Source organism: Ipomoea triloba, chromosome 5, assembly GCF_003576645.1.
Source record: "Ipomoea triloba cultivar NCNSP0323 chromosome 5, ASM357664v1".
Classification (NCBI taxonomy): domain Eukaryota; kingdom Viridiplantae; phylum Streptophyta; class Magnoliopsida; order Solanales; family Convolvulaceae; genus Ipomoea; species Ipomoea triloba.
In genome coordinates, this window is record NC_044920.1 from 68,953 (window position 1) to 86,269 (window position 17,317).

At 37.5% G+C, this 17,317-nt stretch overlaps 1 protein-coding gene across 4 annotated transcripts in view; it reads left to right on the top strand.

The window, feature by feature from the left end:
- The first annotated feature begins 4,797 nt into the window (after positions 1-4,797).
- Positions 4,798-17,317, top strand: part of LOC116019752 (3-isopropylmalate dehydrogenase 2, chloroplastic-like) — a 13,463-nt gene continuing 943 nt past the window's right edge. Inside the window, exons 1-14 of one of the 4 annotated variants that reach the window (XM_031260078.1) lie at positions 4,798-5,096; positions 6,268-6,420; positions 7,319-7,365; positions 7,788-7,861; positions 7,945-8,177; positions 8,734-8,863; positions 8,973-9,084; positions 10,040-10,115; positions 10,249-10,337; positions 10,867-10,953; positions 16,510-16,626; positions 16,751-16,858; positions 16,956-17,009; positions 17,111-17,263. In XM_031260078.1, the coding sequence (XP_031115938.1) occupies positions 7,952-8,177; positions 8,734-8,863; positions 8,973-9,084; positions 10,040-10,115; positions 10,249-10,337; positions 10,867-10,953; positions 16,510-16,626; positions 16,751-16,858; positions 16,956-17,009; positions 17,111-17,263 (1,152 nt within the window). In that variant the 5' untranslated portion in view covers positions 4,798-5,096; positions 6,268-6,420; positions 7,319-7,365; positions 7,788-7,861; positions 7,945-7,951. The remainder of the gene's footprint in view (positions 5,097-6,267; positions 6,421-7,318; positions 7,366-7,787; positions 7,862-7,944; positions 8,178-8,733; positions 8,864-8,972; positions 9,085-10,039; positions 10,116-10,248; positions 10,338-10,866; positions 10,954-16,509; positions 16,627-16,750; positions 16,859-16,955; positions 17,010-17,110; positions 17,264-17,317) is intronic. The other 3 variants (XM_031260076.1, XM_031260077.1, XM_031260079.1) reach the window with 3 other exon arrangements.

Genomic DNA, 17,317 nt, shown 5'->3' on the forward strand with positions numbered 1-17,317 from the left:
AAGTGGAGACCCCCCGTCGAGGTTAGGACAAGTGGCAAAAGCGTTCCCCGACACCTCACTTTCAACCTCACCTATGGGACGCTTCCCATGTGATTTAGGGGGAAACGGAGCAGAAGGAAAGCCAGGGCTACCAAATTCATAACGGGGGATAGTAGGAGGTACAAATTTCTTTTTCAAAATAATCTTTGGCAATCCAGGTCGACTACTCCCGCTTGCGCCTGCACCTAGCAGTTCCTTTAATTCAGGATCAATATCCGGCGCTCCTGGATGTTAATAAATAACAAAACGTGTGAGGAATCAAAGATTAAAAGGGGAGACATGTGCTAACCGTTTAAGATCCAACCTTGGGCCTCGTAAGTTGGAGCAGGGAGTCGAGCTGCATCAAAAGCCTCTGCGGAGTGGTAAATCTCCCAAGAATAGCATTCAGACTTAATCTTCTCAACAGCAATGTGAATCTCTGGAGTCTCAGGGGGAACCACGCACTTACGCATTCGACGAGACCATTCATTTTTGAAAGGAAGATCACCATCCAAACGAACCCGAAGAAATTTTTCTTTCCATCTACGATTATTGTCAGGCAAGTCAGAAACTTTTCCAGCTGTCCCACGACATTGGATAATGACAAAACCGTTGCGATGGTTCTTCCCCATGCACTTTACCAGATGGAGAAAATTGAAGAGTTCTAGTGTACAAGGCACTTGGTGACGTTTGCAAATCTGAGGGTAGCATGCAAGAATACGGTGTGCGTTGGGTGCTATCTGACCTGGAACTATGCCGTAATAATTCACGAAGTCAACAAGGAATGGGTCAAAGGGGATGCGCAAACCGGCTTTCAAGGAATCAAAGTGCACACCTACCCAATTCTTTTGGTGGCAATCAATGATGTTGGAAGGACGACGATCAATTGAGTAAGAGATCCCCTTTCCAATTAGCTTCTTGAGTTGTTCTACCTCTTTGTCGGTAAAATCAATTCCAACGATACGAGCACCATCGGAATCCAAGTCGACATAGTCACGTGATACTCCAGTTTGACTTCTTGAGAGTTCTTTGGGATTATGGGAGGTACCTTCGCCTAGTTGAACCTCAAAATTCTTTGATGAAATTTTTGAACGCTTGGATCGCGGGGTAACGTGCGAACGAGCTTGGGGCGCATCGTCAGAATTACTCGATTCCTCAGACGCACTAACATCCTCATCATCGCTGTCATAGTCGCGCATACACCATTTTTTGTCTTGCGACATGCTACATTAGCAAAAGAATGTAGGTGACATACCACGGGCAAACAACATAGCGAAGAAGCAACGGCAAAACAAATGGCATCAATTTTTTTTTTAGTTGCAGCGTTTAGTTTTTTAGTCGCAGCATGTATTATTGTTATTTTTTATTTGTTAAAAAAAAAAATAGAATAAAATAAAAAAAATAAAAAAAAAAGGGGGGAGGGGGATGGCCGACGTCGAGCAGGCTGCTCGACGTCGGCCATGTCCGGTCGACGTCGAGCAGGCCGCTCGACGTCGGCCAGATCGGTCGACGTCGAGCAGACCGGTCGACGTCGACCGAGCGTTTCGGTCGACGTCGAGCGGGCTGCTCGACGTCGCCCCAAAAAGCCGACGACTGCCGACTGGGCACCAGTCGGCAGTCGCCGGCCTTTTTCCTCCAGTCGGCGGTCGCCGACTGGATTCGTCCAGTTGGCGCCGCCGACTGGGCTCTGCTCCAGTCGCCGGCGACTGGAGCAGAGATCAGATCTGGAAATCTTTGATTTCCAGATCTGATCTCGAAAAAAAAAAAAAAAAAAAGAGAGTTATAATGTTTTACCTGCTTGGTCTTGGTGGCTTTGGAGGTGATTGATGATACACTTGACAGCTTTGAGAGCTTAGGAATGTCTTGATTGTGAAGTGAAGATGGTAGGAGGATATTTATACAAAAAATTTGGGTTTTTTGAGAAAGTGGGTTGATCCAAAAAGGCTAATGGGTCATGTAAGACTAGTAGTGGGAGCATTGTTCTTGGCAAGTCCAAAGTATCAAACTGGAGGAAATATACACGCAGGTGGTCAAATCATAAAAATCACTCAGCTGACCGGTAACAATCACCCCATTTGGTCTGGATCTGGTCAAGTCAACCACTCGGTGATTCGTATGTGCTACCTTCCTCATCCCCAGCCGTGGAGAACTTGATTGGTCCGTCAACGACTAAGGTATCACCAAGGGAAGACCCATCTCCAAACCATGGAAAAGATGTGAACAAAATCCGCTAAATGATCCATTGCTCGACGACCGGAAACAACCAGGACAAACCTGTCTTTAGTGATTATGCTTTCGGTTGTACTCTTTTTCCCTTAGCTAGGTTTTTTCCCAAAGGGTTTTTTCTTAGTCTAAGGTTTTTAACGAGGCAACCCGCGTAAATTTTTCTTAGTCTAAGGTTTTTAACGAGGCAACCCGCGTAAATCATTCTTAGTCTAAGGTTTTTAACGAGGCAACCCGCGTAAATCACGCCCCGTCTAAGGTTTTTAACGAGGCAACCCGCGTAAATCACGCCCCTCCTGCTCAAATCAAACTTGAGGGGTTCATCACGGACTATCAAGGCATTCAAGCCTGGGAGACTTTGCTCGCAACAAGTTAGCCGCTTGGAGCACATTCTACTTCTCGAACCTGACGACTCTCGCAGATTCAAGAAGTGGGGGACTTGTGATGGGTAAATATGCACATGTACTAGTCGGTCCGTAAATCACATGTCCGTCGACGGTCACCCAATTCGACGGTCACCCGGTCCGTCGGCCGCATGATCGGAAGCAACACACCTTATGGATTGGAGGCTCACGAGCGCAACAGTTGCTTGATGTGACGACCGACAACTTTTCGGGAACAAGGGATCCGTGTTTTCATCACCTCGAGTAACTCAACCACTTCGAGCAAACCGATGCGCATTTTGCGGAGTGACAGCCCATATGCCCTCCACTTGCATATCAGACACCATGTGCATAGTAAATCCACTTGGTATAAATATAGGGCTAATTCCCCTCGCCGGAGGAGGAGAACTCATCAGTACTACACTAATACACTTGTGATTTGCTCATTCGTCTCTCTTGCTCTCTCCTTGTTACTGTTCGTCACCCGTAGAGCGACATAGCTTCTTACCGCTCAGTCGTCAACCGGTAGAGCGACCGATTGACCGGCCGAGCGGCATCCTTCACCACACGTAACACACGTATTCGTAGCGTAATCGTAGACCCGTTTACATTTACGCTATCACTATGATTACATTTATTATCATCTTTTTTACTTATCATTATCTTCTATCTTTTCTACTTGCATTACTTATTTAAACATAATTTATTTGATTATGCTTAACATTATACATCATTCACATTATCAAAATTAAAAATTGAAATCTATACCACGTTTTATATTTGGATTGAACTCAATTGATTATTGGTTTGGATATTTTTAATTCTGTTATATCGGATACAAGTTTGGTCCAGATATCGTATATTGAAATTTCACATATATTACTATATTAGAATTCAAAATAAAAATTATATATTATATAAATGGCATTCAAATGATTATATCCAAACATATTTTAAATATTAGCTAAAAAAATATTAATATTATCTAAACTAAATTTTATGTGAACGTAATAAGTTATTGGTTCAGATATATTTTTATTTATGTTATATACAGATTTGATTCGGATATCAAATGTAAATTTTTTACATATATTGGACTTAAAAGTAAAAAATATATTTATTTGATTTAAACCAAATATATTTTAAAATATTTTAAATATAAGGATTAAAAATCACTCAAATTCTTTTACATATATTGCATATGATAACACCAAACGAAATTGTTTTCGTTGAAACTTGAAGGGCAACGTTGGGTATGAAGGTGACTTGACATTTGTGGAATCAAAACTTTTGTTCCTTTGTTAGCACCAGTCATTATTACAGTGGCGGAGCCACAATGGGGACAGTGGGGCAGCTGCCCCCACTCCCCCACCAGATGTAATTTATATATATTAGCTATACCAAAAGTTAGACATTGGTAAGTTGGTTTAGATGGTAAGATCTTAATATTGAATCAAAATGTCCACAGTTCAAACCCTACAGCACCACCTAATTTAGCGATTTGGAATTTTTATTTGTAACATTGTGTCTTTTTAAAAAATTATATATTAATAGTGAGATGAGTGAAATTTTGTTTTTGACATTTTTTTAATATTAATAGTGTGAGTTCTAATTGAATTTTTATTTGTCACATTGTGACTTCTTCTCTTTTTTATTTTATTTTTCTTTTTTAATATTAATAGTGAGGTGAATGATGTATAATGTGTTTTTCATTCAAACTATTTTATCAAATTAATTATGTTTTATATTTTGTTTTAAATAATTTTTTTTATCTTAATGTATTTTAATTTTTCATAACTAATCAACAATATTTATGACTCGGTATCTAAGTTTCTCATTCTTTTTTTTTTGTTCAAAATATCTTGTTAGTTTTAACTTTTTGCCCCCACTGGAGAAAATTTCTGACTCCGCCACTGAATATTTTGGCCTCTATAATTGATTTATCTAACTTTCGCCAAAACTTAAACACCTCTATAAACAATAAATAAGAAATTCAAATATAATCAAACTATTCTAACATAATACAAATAATTAAATTCAATATTTATTTAAATTTAAACTATTAAAGATGGTTTAAAAGATAATTTAAACACATATTATTTCCAAACAATTATTAATCTAAATTAAATGTATAATAATAATCTAAATTAAAACAAATGCTATACACACACCCAAATACAGCATAACCCTACCCATCTTCTCTGCCCCCCACATCCCTTCTCCTCACTCGGCGTCTCCGCTCCTCCCCCGGCGTCTCCGCCCCTCCCTCGGCGTCTCCGACTCTCAGCCTCGGCGTCTCCGCCCCTCCGTCGGCGTCTCCGACTCTCAGCCTCGGCGGACTCATCTTCTCTCTCTACCTCGCAGCCTCTCCGGTTACGGTTGTCCACCAAGGCGCCTTCGGCTCTCTGCTCTAAGCGCTTTCAAGTTCGAAGCTCCTCTCTCATCACACCTCTGTGGCAACCCATCGAACAGGTTCTTCTCTTCCAGTTTAGCAAATTCCTTTACCAATGTCAGAAAATAAGTTTAAATTTATATGGCGTTTTTCTTCCCTTCTGGTTTTCAATTCTTTGTGTTGGCAGTTTTCAGGTTAATCACAGAATATATATTAAACAAATTAAAAAAATCAATTATAAAATACAGGACTTTGATATTTTATTAATCCCCTTTGTATAAATTTCGTAATAATGTTTGCTAAATTGCTACTCACTATACTGCATACTAATTATTTCCGGGAATCTTGGAATTTCTCAATTTTGATTGCGTTTGGGTGTCTATATATGACTATGAATATGAATATATATAATAATATAAATATACATAATTTGTAACTCAAATTTTAAAACATTTTAATCTGAATGCAAACACAGTATAAAAATAAGGTTGGGTTTATGTGAAACATACCAATGGTTTTTAAGACGTGATTGTTAGAGCCTCCTCTACATTCTATGCCTTCTCCTCTGCCGCCGCCGCGAAAATACACAAATGGTTCTTCTACATCATTGAGCCATGAGCCATTTTTTCTGATCATGAACTCCAACTGGTAGCTATCTTGTGAATTATGAGGGCTTAATTATAGTGTTGTGTAGTATTATAGAAGCTTTATGTTTATTTAATGTTAGTCTTGAAAATTGTATAAGTCATTTCAAATTTAAATTTATTGTCTTGTAATTATGGCTTAAGTATACGAAAAGCCAACTTGATTGAGATTGTAAATAAAAAATCTGATATTCAAATAATCTTTCAAATTTCAAGATATTTAAATCTCAATGTAATTAATGAGATAGTAAATAAAATCTGATTGTTTTGTTTGTTGCAGTAAATGTGAACACAATAAACTATACAAATCTATCAAATTGCTTCTTCATTTTGCTTTCACACTTTGGAGGGAAAAATTTGTGGCTAGGATTTTGCTTTATTATAGTCAAATTATAGTCAAATTGCTACTTGTGTTCCTTCTTTTGAAATTTGTATATGAAATCAGAAACTTAGAGAAAGGTAAAAATGGGGTAGAAAATTAGAAAAATAGAGAAATATATAAATTGGAAAAGGAAAAACAAAGAAATGAAGTAAACTACCAGTTTTCCAGAAGAACCCTACCTAGCATAGCTCTTAGCCTCTCCCTGCTCTGTCAATCCCTTCTCAGTTCTCCACTTCTCGCTGATCAGCTGGTCGCCTGCTCTGTATTGCCACCACCGCCGAACCAGCAACCCCGCCGCGACGACCATAGACCCAACGATGGCCGACCGTTGATACCGCGGGCACATCGCCACAACTGATGGTCCTGTAAGCAACTCAGGTGAGTAAAACTGTTTTTTTTTTTTGTTTTGTTTTGTTTTGTTTTGTTTTTTTTTTTTTTGTTTTTTGTTTTTTTGTTTGTGCTTATGGGGTTCCTGAATTTACTGATTTACTCGTAGATGATTGGAATTGAAATTGGCCGAGGTTGTAGTTGTTATTGTTTAATCTCATAATACTGATTATCTGATGAGCCCTGACATTCTTTTGATTATTTTCATGCTCCATAATTTCACTGTTACTCAACATTGTTTCTTGTTTTATGAGGAATATATTAAACTGGCGGGTTTAATGGATTTTTTTTGCTGTCAGAACAAGCAATTGCCTAATCATCATTTCCCTCATTTTGTATTGAGAGGGCAGAATTTCCATGCGGAGTGTGACAGTGTGTTGAGAAAGGAATGAATATTTTGATAGGATATGGAATTCTTTATCCTTATAATGTTTTTCTGACATTTTCACTCATCCAAACAAGAGAAACTTAAAAATTTTCCATTTCATTTTCTTTCCACATACAGTACTATACAGTTTGTATGAACCATGTATTGTTATTTTATGGGAGTTATAATCGTGTATGTGATTGATTTTACATATCTGTATATCCACTTTCTGCGTCCTTTAGAGTTTTCACAATGGCTTAGGCCTCCACACCAATCTGCTTCTACTACTCAATAGAGTCTGCAGTTGCCCTCGCGGTTTCATTCATCATCAATCTATTTGTTACAACTGTGTTTGCTAAGGCATTCTTTGGGACTGACCAGGAGAGCAGCATCCGTCTGTGGAATGCTGGGCAGCATTGTGTTTTAAAATCTTAAGAATTTAATTTGCTTTATATAATTTTGAGTTTGCTTTGAGATTATGCAACCTTATGTTTCCTAAAGTTGGTTTTGTTTGTCAAATAGTGAGTAAAGCTGTAAAGAAGCAGTTGATGTAGTCTGCTTTGCCCATAGTTAAGTTCATTTCTATTTATTTTGATTTTAAGAAACACATGTGCACTTCAAAATTATATATATTTTTGTTCCTTCATGGAGTTGTTTTTCTTTCAAGTATTGATTTGAGCTTGAGAAGAAACTGCTAATGCAGTCTGATTTTGCTAAAAGTTGTTAGTTCTCTTTAATCTTACATCCTGTCATCTTTAGACTACAACATTGGCTATTGCCCAATTCTCTTGATGAGTGGCTGAGATCAGTCCTCACTTTTTACCGGAGGGGTTTGTTCTCATTTGAACCCACCCCTATGTATATAGATTGTGCACAAGCGCATTCAACTTTCTTGTCATTTGCATACCAGGTTCTGTGCTCAATTTCTCATCTACTGTTGTCTTCCTGAACCTATTGCTGATGGTTAATGACTCCTGTTTCCTTGATACAGCACAAGACACTTGACACTGTTTTAGCACAAGGAGAGAGAGAAGCTTGATAGTTTGGCACAGGCTTGCTTCACGGGTAATAATTCCGTTCACTTGTACTTACAGTGTATACCCTTTTATTACAATGCTTTGGAATTCTTACTTTATGAAATTGGGCAGATTCTCAATGATGGCGGCTTCTTTACATACCGGTGTGAGAATACCTATCAAGTCACACCAGTTCCATTATAAGCCCCCCCACATACACCCTTCTTTTAGATTGGCTACAATCCGCTGCTCTGTCGCTGATCCCAGCAAATGCTACTCCATCACTCTCCTCCCCGGTGATGGTATCGGCCCTGAAGTCGTCTCTGTCGCTAAGAATGCTCTACAACTCGCTGGCTCTCTTGAAGGTACACAAAACCTTTTTGGAAAATAAAAAACAGAAGAAAACCCAATTTCCCAACATAAATTGCAAATGATAGTTCCCGGTGCAGCCACTAGATTAAGTATTTCACATTTTCACCTTTGTTCTTGTGCAGTTAACATTAGGTTCAAATTCATTATTGCATACATGCACTTTAAAAAACATATAAATCTTGACAATAATAAATAAATAAATACTCAAAGTTAAACCCACTTTGTCATTACGAATATTGAAATTTATCCATTTTTTCTGACTAACAAAAAAAATGGGTCTTTTGCCTTTTGTTTTTTTAAGGTCTTAGGGGATGAGGATTAATGGTTGGAAAATGATTTGTTCCCCTCCTAAAATTCCTCCTGACATGGCTTATCCATTAGGTGTCATGAATTGGTTGACCCACTAACTAGTTATCAATGACTAAACCATCCCATGAAAATGTGCTATGTCATGAGGGTAGATAGGAAGGGAAAATTTTGGAGGGGTGGGTGGCAATCGTAGCATTACAATTTACAATTAATGGTTATATTGATTTGGAAATGTTGCAGGAATTGAGTTTGGGTTCAATGAGATGCCTATGGGTGGGGCTGCTATTGATTTGACAGGAGTGCCTTTGCCTGAGGAGACTCTTTCAGCCGCAAAGCAATCTGATGCTGTTCTTCTTGGGGCAATTGGAGGGTGAGCATGTTACACTTTTTTTTTTAGTTGTATGCTATTAAATCTGTACACGATTTATCCTTTTTGATTTGATTCACTGAATGCTACCATGCTCTTATATAATATAAAGGTATAAATGGGACAACAATGAAAAGCATTTGAAGCCTGAGACCGGATTGCTTCAGCTTCGAGAGGGTCTTAAGGTCTTTGCAAACTTGAGACCTGCGTCAGTCCTGCCACAGGTAATTTAGTTCAGACTTCAAATATTGAGTCGCTGAGGATAGGCTCTTATTCTATTGCATTGTACTGTGATTGTTATCTGCCTTTTTATCCCTTTGATGGGAAATTATAAAAAAATCCATAGGGTATGCCTCTTTGGTGGTTATTTTGAACACTTTCTTTTTTATTGTCCTATAAAGTTTTTAATTTAGGGTTCTTAGAGATATGATTTCTAAGTCCACTTAGCATATAACATATTGATGACTTCTTTAGTTCCCATTGAATTAATATGATTCACATATGATCAATTTACCTTTTAATTCTATTACCTCTAGGCAAAGAAAAACATTTAAACCCCTTGATGATTGTCAGTGGTGATTTGAATTTTTTGGCTATATAAAAGTACTTTAAAAAAACCCTTATATATAAATATTATACATTCAAGAATTGTATTCATAACTTAACAATTCAATTATCATGATTTTTTTAGATGGATATTTTTTTTTTTAAACTCCTTAATTCAAAAATTTTAAAAATGATTTTTATTATTATTATTTTTTTTGTGATTTAAGTAGTTTTTATATTTTTATACATATAAAATTTTAAACATTAATAGTGAGAATATGTGGCATTTAGGAGAAGTATATAATATGGAGCATGGAGCTTTTGCCAGGAAAAAAAAAGAGCCTACAAGATATCTACTATGTATATCTATTATGTATTTCACTTTGGTATTTTTATCCACCTTAATAATTTGAATCACCAGTCAAAGGGATTAAGTGTCTTTATTAAAAGTTTAAGGGGGTTAAGTAAAGTTGAAGTTACCCAAAGTAAAATGGTAATATATCCCCTCATTTATTTATTTATTTATTTTTAAATTCTTTATATGTGAATAGTGTGATAAATGTCATATTTCCTCCATAATTGAGGTTGTGGCTCATATAATCTGAATCTGAATCTTACACCCATGTAATTCAGTTGGTAGATGCTTCGACATTGAAGAGAGAAGTCGCAGAAGGTGTAGATCTAATGGTTGTCAGGGAACTTACAGGAGGTTAGTTTAGGTGGTCTTAACAATCATAATTTGAATTTCATCCTGACAGTTCTAATATCTTATGTACATATATTTGTTGAAAACATCTGTTGACTGTTGCCCACTTGACCTGATTATTATAATCTGGTGACAGGTATTTATTTTGGCAAACCAAGGGGTTTTGGTACAAATGAAAATGGTGAGGAAATTGGTTTCAATACTGAGGTTTATGCAACTTATGAGGTAAACTTTCTGATCTATAAAAAAAAAAAAAAGAATCCTATTGCCTCCCCTCTCAATCAAAAAAAAAAAAAAACAGTTAGGACTCATTCTTTCATTAGAGTCATAGGTTTAGTCCTCTTAAATAAGGTTACCATTTGTTGCAAATAGATGTTTGGAAGAGGAGTTTTCATCGTCTTATCAGTGCAATACTTTTTGGAGAATTTGATTAAAATAACACTATTTGCACTTCACAATTTGGATATTTACATACTTTTGGCACCATATTTTCTGTTGGACTTATATATGTATATATATATATATATATGTATATATATATATATGTATATATATATATATGTATATATATATATGTGTGTGTATATATGTATATATGTGTATATATGTGTATATATGTATATGTATATATGTATATATATGTATATATGTGTATATATGTGTATATATGTATATATATGTATATATATGTATATATATATATATATATATTATTTGCAATCTTTTGGAATCTGATGCGAGATTCTCTTGCCAGGTAGAACGTATTGCTCATGTAGCATTTGAAACTGCACGAAAACGTCGAGGAAAACTCTGTTCTGTTGATAAAGCAAATGTGTTGGAGGTATATTATGATAATTGATTGATAACAAAGTGCTCTGTAGTTTTTATTTGTTTGTATACCCCTCTTCTGTTTCCCCCCTGCACATAGACCATGCTTACATGCATATTCTGGTATGTTTTATTCAATATTTCACTTTAAGCAAATAAGAGTTCAAAAGGATTATGTACCATCAAGGACAGTTGTGCATTGTCACAAATGTCAATTTACATTGAAAAATTCATATTATAGATCATATAATACAAGCATGAAGATAGACTCCACTGATGTGCCATTTGTTGTTTCCTTTCTGCTCTTTTTCTTTTACCCCTTCAGAGTTTTTCCTTTCTCTTTTCTTGTCCACTTTGTTAGAGTTTATCATTTGTTAGGAATATAGCGGAATAATGCGGAAGCGAATAATCGAAAATTGAGAATTATAGAAGTTAAATAATAGGGAAAATATATAATAATGACAAAATAATAAAATAGAATATATATATTATCACTCAAAAAGAATTAAAGAATAAATAATATATATGTATGCTACGTGAGGTAATTAAAGACAAGGAAAGAAAGAATTCAATTAGGGTGTGAATTACAAAGCAAATTCCTAGAGTATTTATACATTACAAAATTGAGTGAAATGCGGCAAACACAAGGAAATCCAACAATAGCGGTGGAGAAGTGTAGGAACGTGAGCATGCATGCGAAATCATTGGAGGAATGGTCCAAGATTAATTTGAGCCACATATCAATATATCATATTCTAACAATCTCCACCTTGGATCAAATTTATTGCAAAATTAGCAACTGGAACAGCCGACTAAATTCAAGCATTGCTTGAACTTAGTAATAAGAAGAGGCTTGGTAAGCATGTCTGCTGGATTCTCCAATGTGTGAACCTTCTGGACAACAATATCTCCTGCAGCTACAACATCTCGGATGAAATGGTATCTGACATCAATGTGTTTGGTTTTGGCACGATATGTATCATTCTTGGTGAGATGGATAGCACTTTGGCTATCTGAGAACACAACAGTCTGACCTTGTGAAACACCAAGCTCCATAACCAAACCTCGTAGCCAAGTAGCTTCTTTAACACCCTCTGTTGCTGCAATGTATTCTGCTTCAGTCGTAGATAACGCAGCAATAGACTGAAGCGTAGCTTTCCAACTGATAGCACAATTACAAAGAGTGAAAATATAACTGGAAAGTGATCGACGTTTGTCAAGATCACCACCATAATCAGAATCTACAAAGCCCACAATGTCAGTACATGCAGAAGAACTCCGGTCAAAAACCAAGCCCAAAGAGGAAGATGCAGAAGAACTCCGGTCAAAAACCAAGCCCAAAGAGGAAGTACCTTTTAGGTACCGTAGAATCCACAAGCCCAAAGAGGAAGTACCTTTTAGGTACCGTAGAATCCATTTAACAGCGTTGGAAGTACCTTTTAGGTACCGTAGAATCCATTTAACAGCGTTCCAATGTTCCTTACCAGGGTTGTGCATATAACGGCTCACAACACTTACAGCATGAACCAAATCAGGTCTAGTGCACACCATAGCATACATAGGACTACCAACAGCACGAGAGTAAGGAACTTTTGACATATAAGCCACATCAACATCAGATTTAGGGCATGAATCAGAAGACAACTTAAAATGTGCACCAAGTGGAGTAGACACAGGCTTACAATTAGACATATTGAATCGATCAAGCACCTTCTCAACATACTTTTTCTGGGATAGATAAAGTTTACCAGCTTGACAATCCCTGTGTATCTCCATGCCAAGAATCTTCTTTGCTGCACCAAGATCTTTCATCTCAAACTCATTGCTTAGTTGAGACTTCAACTTCTCAACAAGAGACATGTCAGGGGAAGCAATGAGCATATCATCAACATAAAGTAGAAGGTAAACAAGAGACCCATTAGAAAATTCTTTGAAATAGACACAACTGTCATATTGGCTTCTTGAGAATCCTTGCCCTAGCATACAAGCATCAAACCGCTTGTACCATTGCCTTGGAGCTTGCTTTAACCCATAAAGAGACTTCTGTAGACGGCAAACACAATGTTCCTTTCCAGGAACCTCAAACCCCTCAGGTTGGTACATGTAAAGCTCTTCATCAAGCTCTCCATGTAGGAATGCAGTCTTTACATCAAGTTGCTCCAACTCCAAATCAAAAAGAGCAACAAAAGCAAGTAGTACACGTATAGAGGTATGACGAACAACAGGAGAAAAGATCTCGTTAAAGTCAATACCTTCACGTTGATCGAAACCTCGAACAACCAACCGTGCTTTCCACCGTGCTTTCTCAACCCCAGGGATGCCTTCTTTCTTCTTGTAAATCCACTTACAGCTCAATGGGCGTTTACCTTTTGGCAACTCTACCAGCTCCCAAGTTTCATTCTTATGGAGACTTTCTNTTGTGCAACTGAAAGAGCATAAGCAACCAAGTGGGTTTCATCATCACTAGCATACCTAGCAGGTTTTTTAATTGTCCTCCTAGGTCGGTCTTGGGCAATAGAGTGCTCTCGCTGTGGCTGAACGAGAGGCGCAGTGCTAGTAGATGCATCATCTTTAGTATTACCATCAGTGGTAGTAATACTATCAGTAAGCCTGAACTCAAACTCCACCTTCTCACCAGTACTATGCGTATCACCTGTACTGGGAACAACACAATCTTTTCCAGAAGAAAGTAGTGCATTTTCATCAAAAGTGATATCTCGGCTTAGAACGATCTTGTGAGAATCAGAAGACCACAGACGATACCCTTTTGACTCAGAAGCATAACCAAGGAAAATGCATTTGACAGCTCTCGGGTTTAATTTACCCGTACTGGAATGAGCATAAGCAGGACATCCAAAAACTCGTAACATAGAGTAGTCAACAGGATTACCTGACCAAACTTCTTCTGGAATTTTGAAATCTAGGGATGAATGTGGAGACCTATTTACCAAATAGGATGCAGTAGAAACGGCCTCGGCCCAAAAATCACGCCGCTTCCATAACCCAGCATTAGAGAGCATACAACGAGCTCTCTCTAATAGAGTCCTGTTCATACGTTCGGCAACACCATTCTGCTGGGGTTTTTCCAGGCAAGGTCTTGTGCCTGGCAATTCCTTGTGCTGCACAGAACTCAGTGAAATCTGACTCACAGAACTCCAAGCCATTGTCTGTCCTGAGCTTCTTGACCTTTTTTCCTGTCTGAGTCTCAACGAGAATTTTCCACTTTTTGAAAATAGAAAATGCCTGATTTTTATGTTTCAGGAAATAGACCCAGACTTTACGAGAAAAGTCATCAATAATAGACATAAAATATCTACAGCCTCCCATAGACTGGAATTTAGTCGGTCCCCATAAATCAGAATATATATATTCCAATACATCTTTAGTACGGTGTGTAGCAGTAGAGAAACTAACCCTCTTTTGTTTTCCAAAAACACAATGCTCACAAAATTGTAATTTACCCGTACCTGAACCGAGGAGGCCTTTCTTGCTCAGGATATGCATGCCTTTCTCACTCATATGCCCCAGACGCATATGCCATAGTTGAGTGAGATCAGCATCAGACACCGATGAGGATACCGCAACTGAACCTGTCACTGTACTGCTATGCAACACGTACAAGCTTCCAGAACGAGAAGCTTTCATAAGAACAAGAGAGCCTTTAATAACTTTCAGAACTCCACCTTCAGCTGTGTACTTGCACCCCAGAGATTCCAAGGTGCCCAATGAAATCAGATTGCGTTTCAAATCAGGAATATACCGAACATTGGTAAGAGTCCTGATAACGTTATCATGAGTTTTGATATGAACACTTCCAATTCCACTAACCTTGCATTGGGCATCATTACCCATCAAGACAACTCCACCATCAACTGGTTCCAGAGAGATGAACCAGTCTTTGTGTGGACACATGTGGAATGTACAACCAGAGTCCAGAATCCACTCAGTGTCGCTCCGTTTGTCACCGGAGCTAACAGATAACATCACATCGCCTTCTGAATCACTCTCAACAACACTAGCTTCAGCAGACTTCTTTTCTCTCTCTTGTTTGTTCTTCAGTTTGAAGCATTCAGTCACATCATGACCATGCTTCTTGCAGTACTTACAGGATTTGTTGGACTTACGTCCTTTGGACTTGGATCTAGATTTTTTATTGCTACTCTCCGTTTCAACTGAACGACCCCTAACAATCAAGCCTTCACCTTTGTCCCCAGACTTAGTTTCTAAGTCAAATTTTTCTTTGGACAGTAGGTTCGACTTAACACTGTCGAAAGTTAGGACTCCAAGAGAATTACCATACAGCATAATTTCTTTGAAATGCTTGTATGATTCAGGGAGAGAAACAAGCAATAAAATAGCACGATCCTCATCGTCAATTACGACATCAATATTTTCCAAGTCCAATAAGATAGAATTGAATTCATCCAAATGAGACTGAATTGAAGTACCTTCCGTCATACGGATTGTGTACAGCCGCTCCTTCAGGCGCAGCTTGTTCGCCAGAGATTTGTCCATGTAGCGCGAATCCAGCTCGGACCATAAACCTGACGTTGTCGTCTCACCTATCACCTCACGTAGAACCGATTTAGACAGGCACAATTGAATGGTTGAGCGTGCCTTGTCATCTAAATCTTCCCAATCTTCATCTGTTATTGTAGCCGGTTTCTTCTTCTTCCCAACTAGCGCTTTCTTCAAACCGTTCTGGGTCAGAACGGCTTCCATCTGAACCTTCCAGATAGAAAAGCTAATTTTCCCGTCGAACTTCTCGATATCGAACTTGGTAACAGTCGACATCTTTGAAAATAATTCTCAATTAAACCTGGCTTTGATACCACTTGTTAGGAATATAGCGGAATAATGCGGAAGCGAATAATTGAAAATTGAGAATTATAGAAGTTAAATAATAGGGAAAATATATAATAATGACAAAATAATAAAATAGAATATATATATTATCACTCAAAAAGAATTAAAGAATAAATAATATATATGTATGCTACGTGAGGTAATTAAAGACAAGGAAAGAAAGAATTCAATTAGGGTGTGAATTACAAAGCAAATTCCTAGAGTATTTATACATTACAAAATTGAGTGAAATGCGGCAAACACAAGGAAATCCAACAATAGCGGTGGAGAAGTGTAGGAACGTGAGCATGCATGCGAAATCATTGGAGGAATGGTCCAAGATTAATTTGAGCCACATATCAATATATCATATTCTAACATCATTCATGTCTAGCAAATGGTGGAAGTCACTGGTGCTAACCATTTCTCTTTTGGATAGGTGGAGATTTGATGCCGCTCTCTTTCTACTACGTATTTCTTTTCTTTTATAACCAAACCATACTTTGTAAATGTGTTAGTTATTTGCTTGTAATTGTAACATACATAATCATGTTATAAATGTAATATGATGATATAAATCTAAACACTGATATATTGCAAGAGCTGCTCCAATGGTTCTTCACTGTGCACTTGTATCTTTACAATATATTTCACTAGAAATGAAATGAGGACAAATTGATAAAATGTGAAAATGGATGGGCTCCTCACTCTTGATATTTGCCAGGCCTCTATGCATTGGAGAAGGATTGTGTCAGAGTTGTCCAAAGAGTACCCTGATGTTGAACTTTCACATATGTATGTTGACAACGCTGCCATGCAGCTTGTTCGCAATCCAAAACAGGTTTATTTTATTATTTATTTATTTATTTTTATCACAAACCTTTACAAATTTTAATATAAATCTTGATTGTCATTTTCTTTGAGATTATGAAAAAAGAGTTTTAATTGTAATTACACTATTGCAGTTTGATACGATTGTAACAAACAATATATTTGGTGATATTCTATCTGATGAAGCTTCAATGATTACTGGAAGTATTGGTATGCTTCCATCTGCCAGTGTTGGAGAATCGGTATAATCACCTCATCTGCATTTCTCTTTAAATGTCTGGGTTTTCTATTGAATTTCTTTATGTACTTGACATCTCTTCTCGGAATTGTTGGCTGTAGGGACCTGGACTCTTTGAGCCAATACATGGTTCTGCTCCTGATATCGCTGGACAGGTTGGTTGGGTGCATGATAAGTAATACAGACTATTTCACATTACAATGAAGAGTAGTCGCCTCCTCATCTTTCTTGGCTAACACATGGTTTCAACATGTAGGATAAAGCAAATCCTTTAGCAACAGTGCTTAGTGCTGCTATGCTTCTCAAATATGGCCTAGGAGAGGAGAAGGCTGCTCAGAGGATTGAGGCAGCTGTTTTGGATACTTTAAATCAAGGATTTCGCACTGGTGACATATATTCTGCTGGGCATGTATGTATACCTTTTGTTCTTTTAAAGATGCCCCCCCCCCCCCCCCCCCCCCCC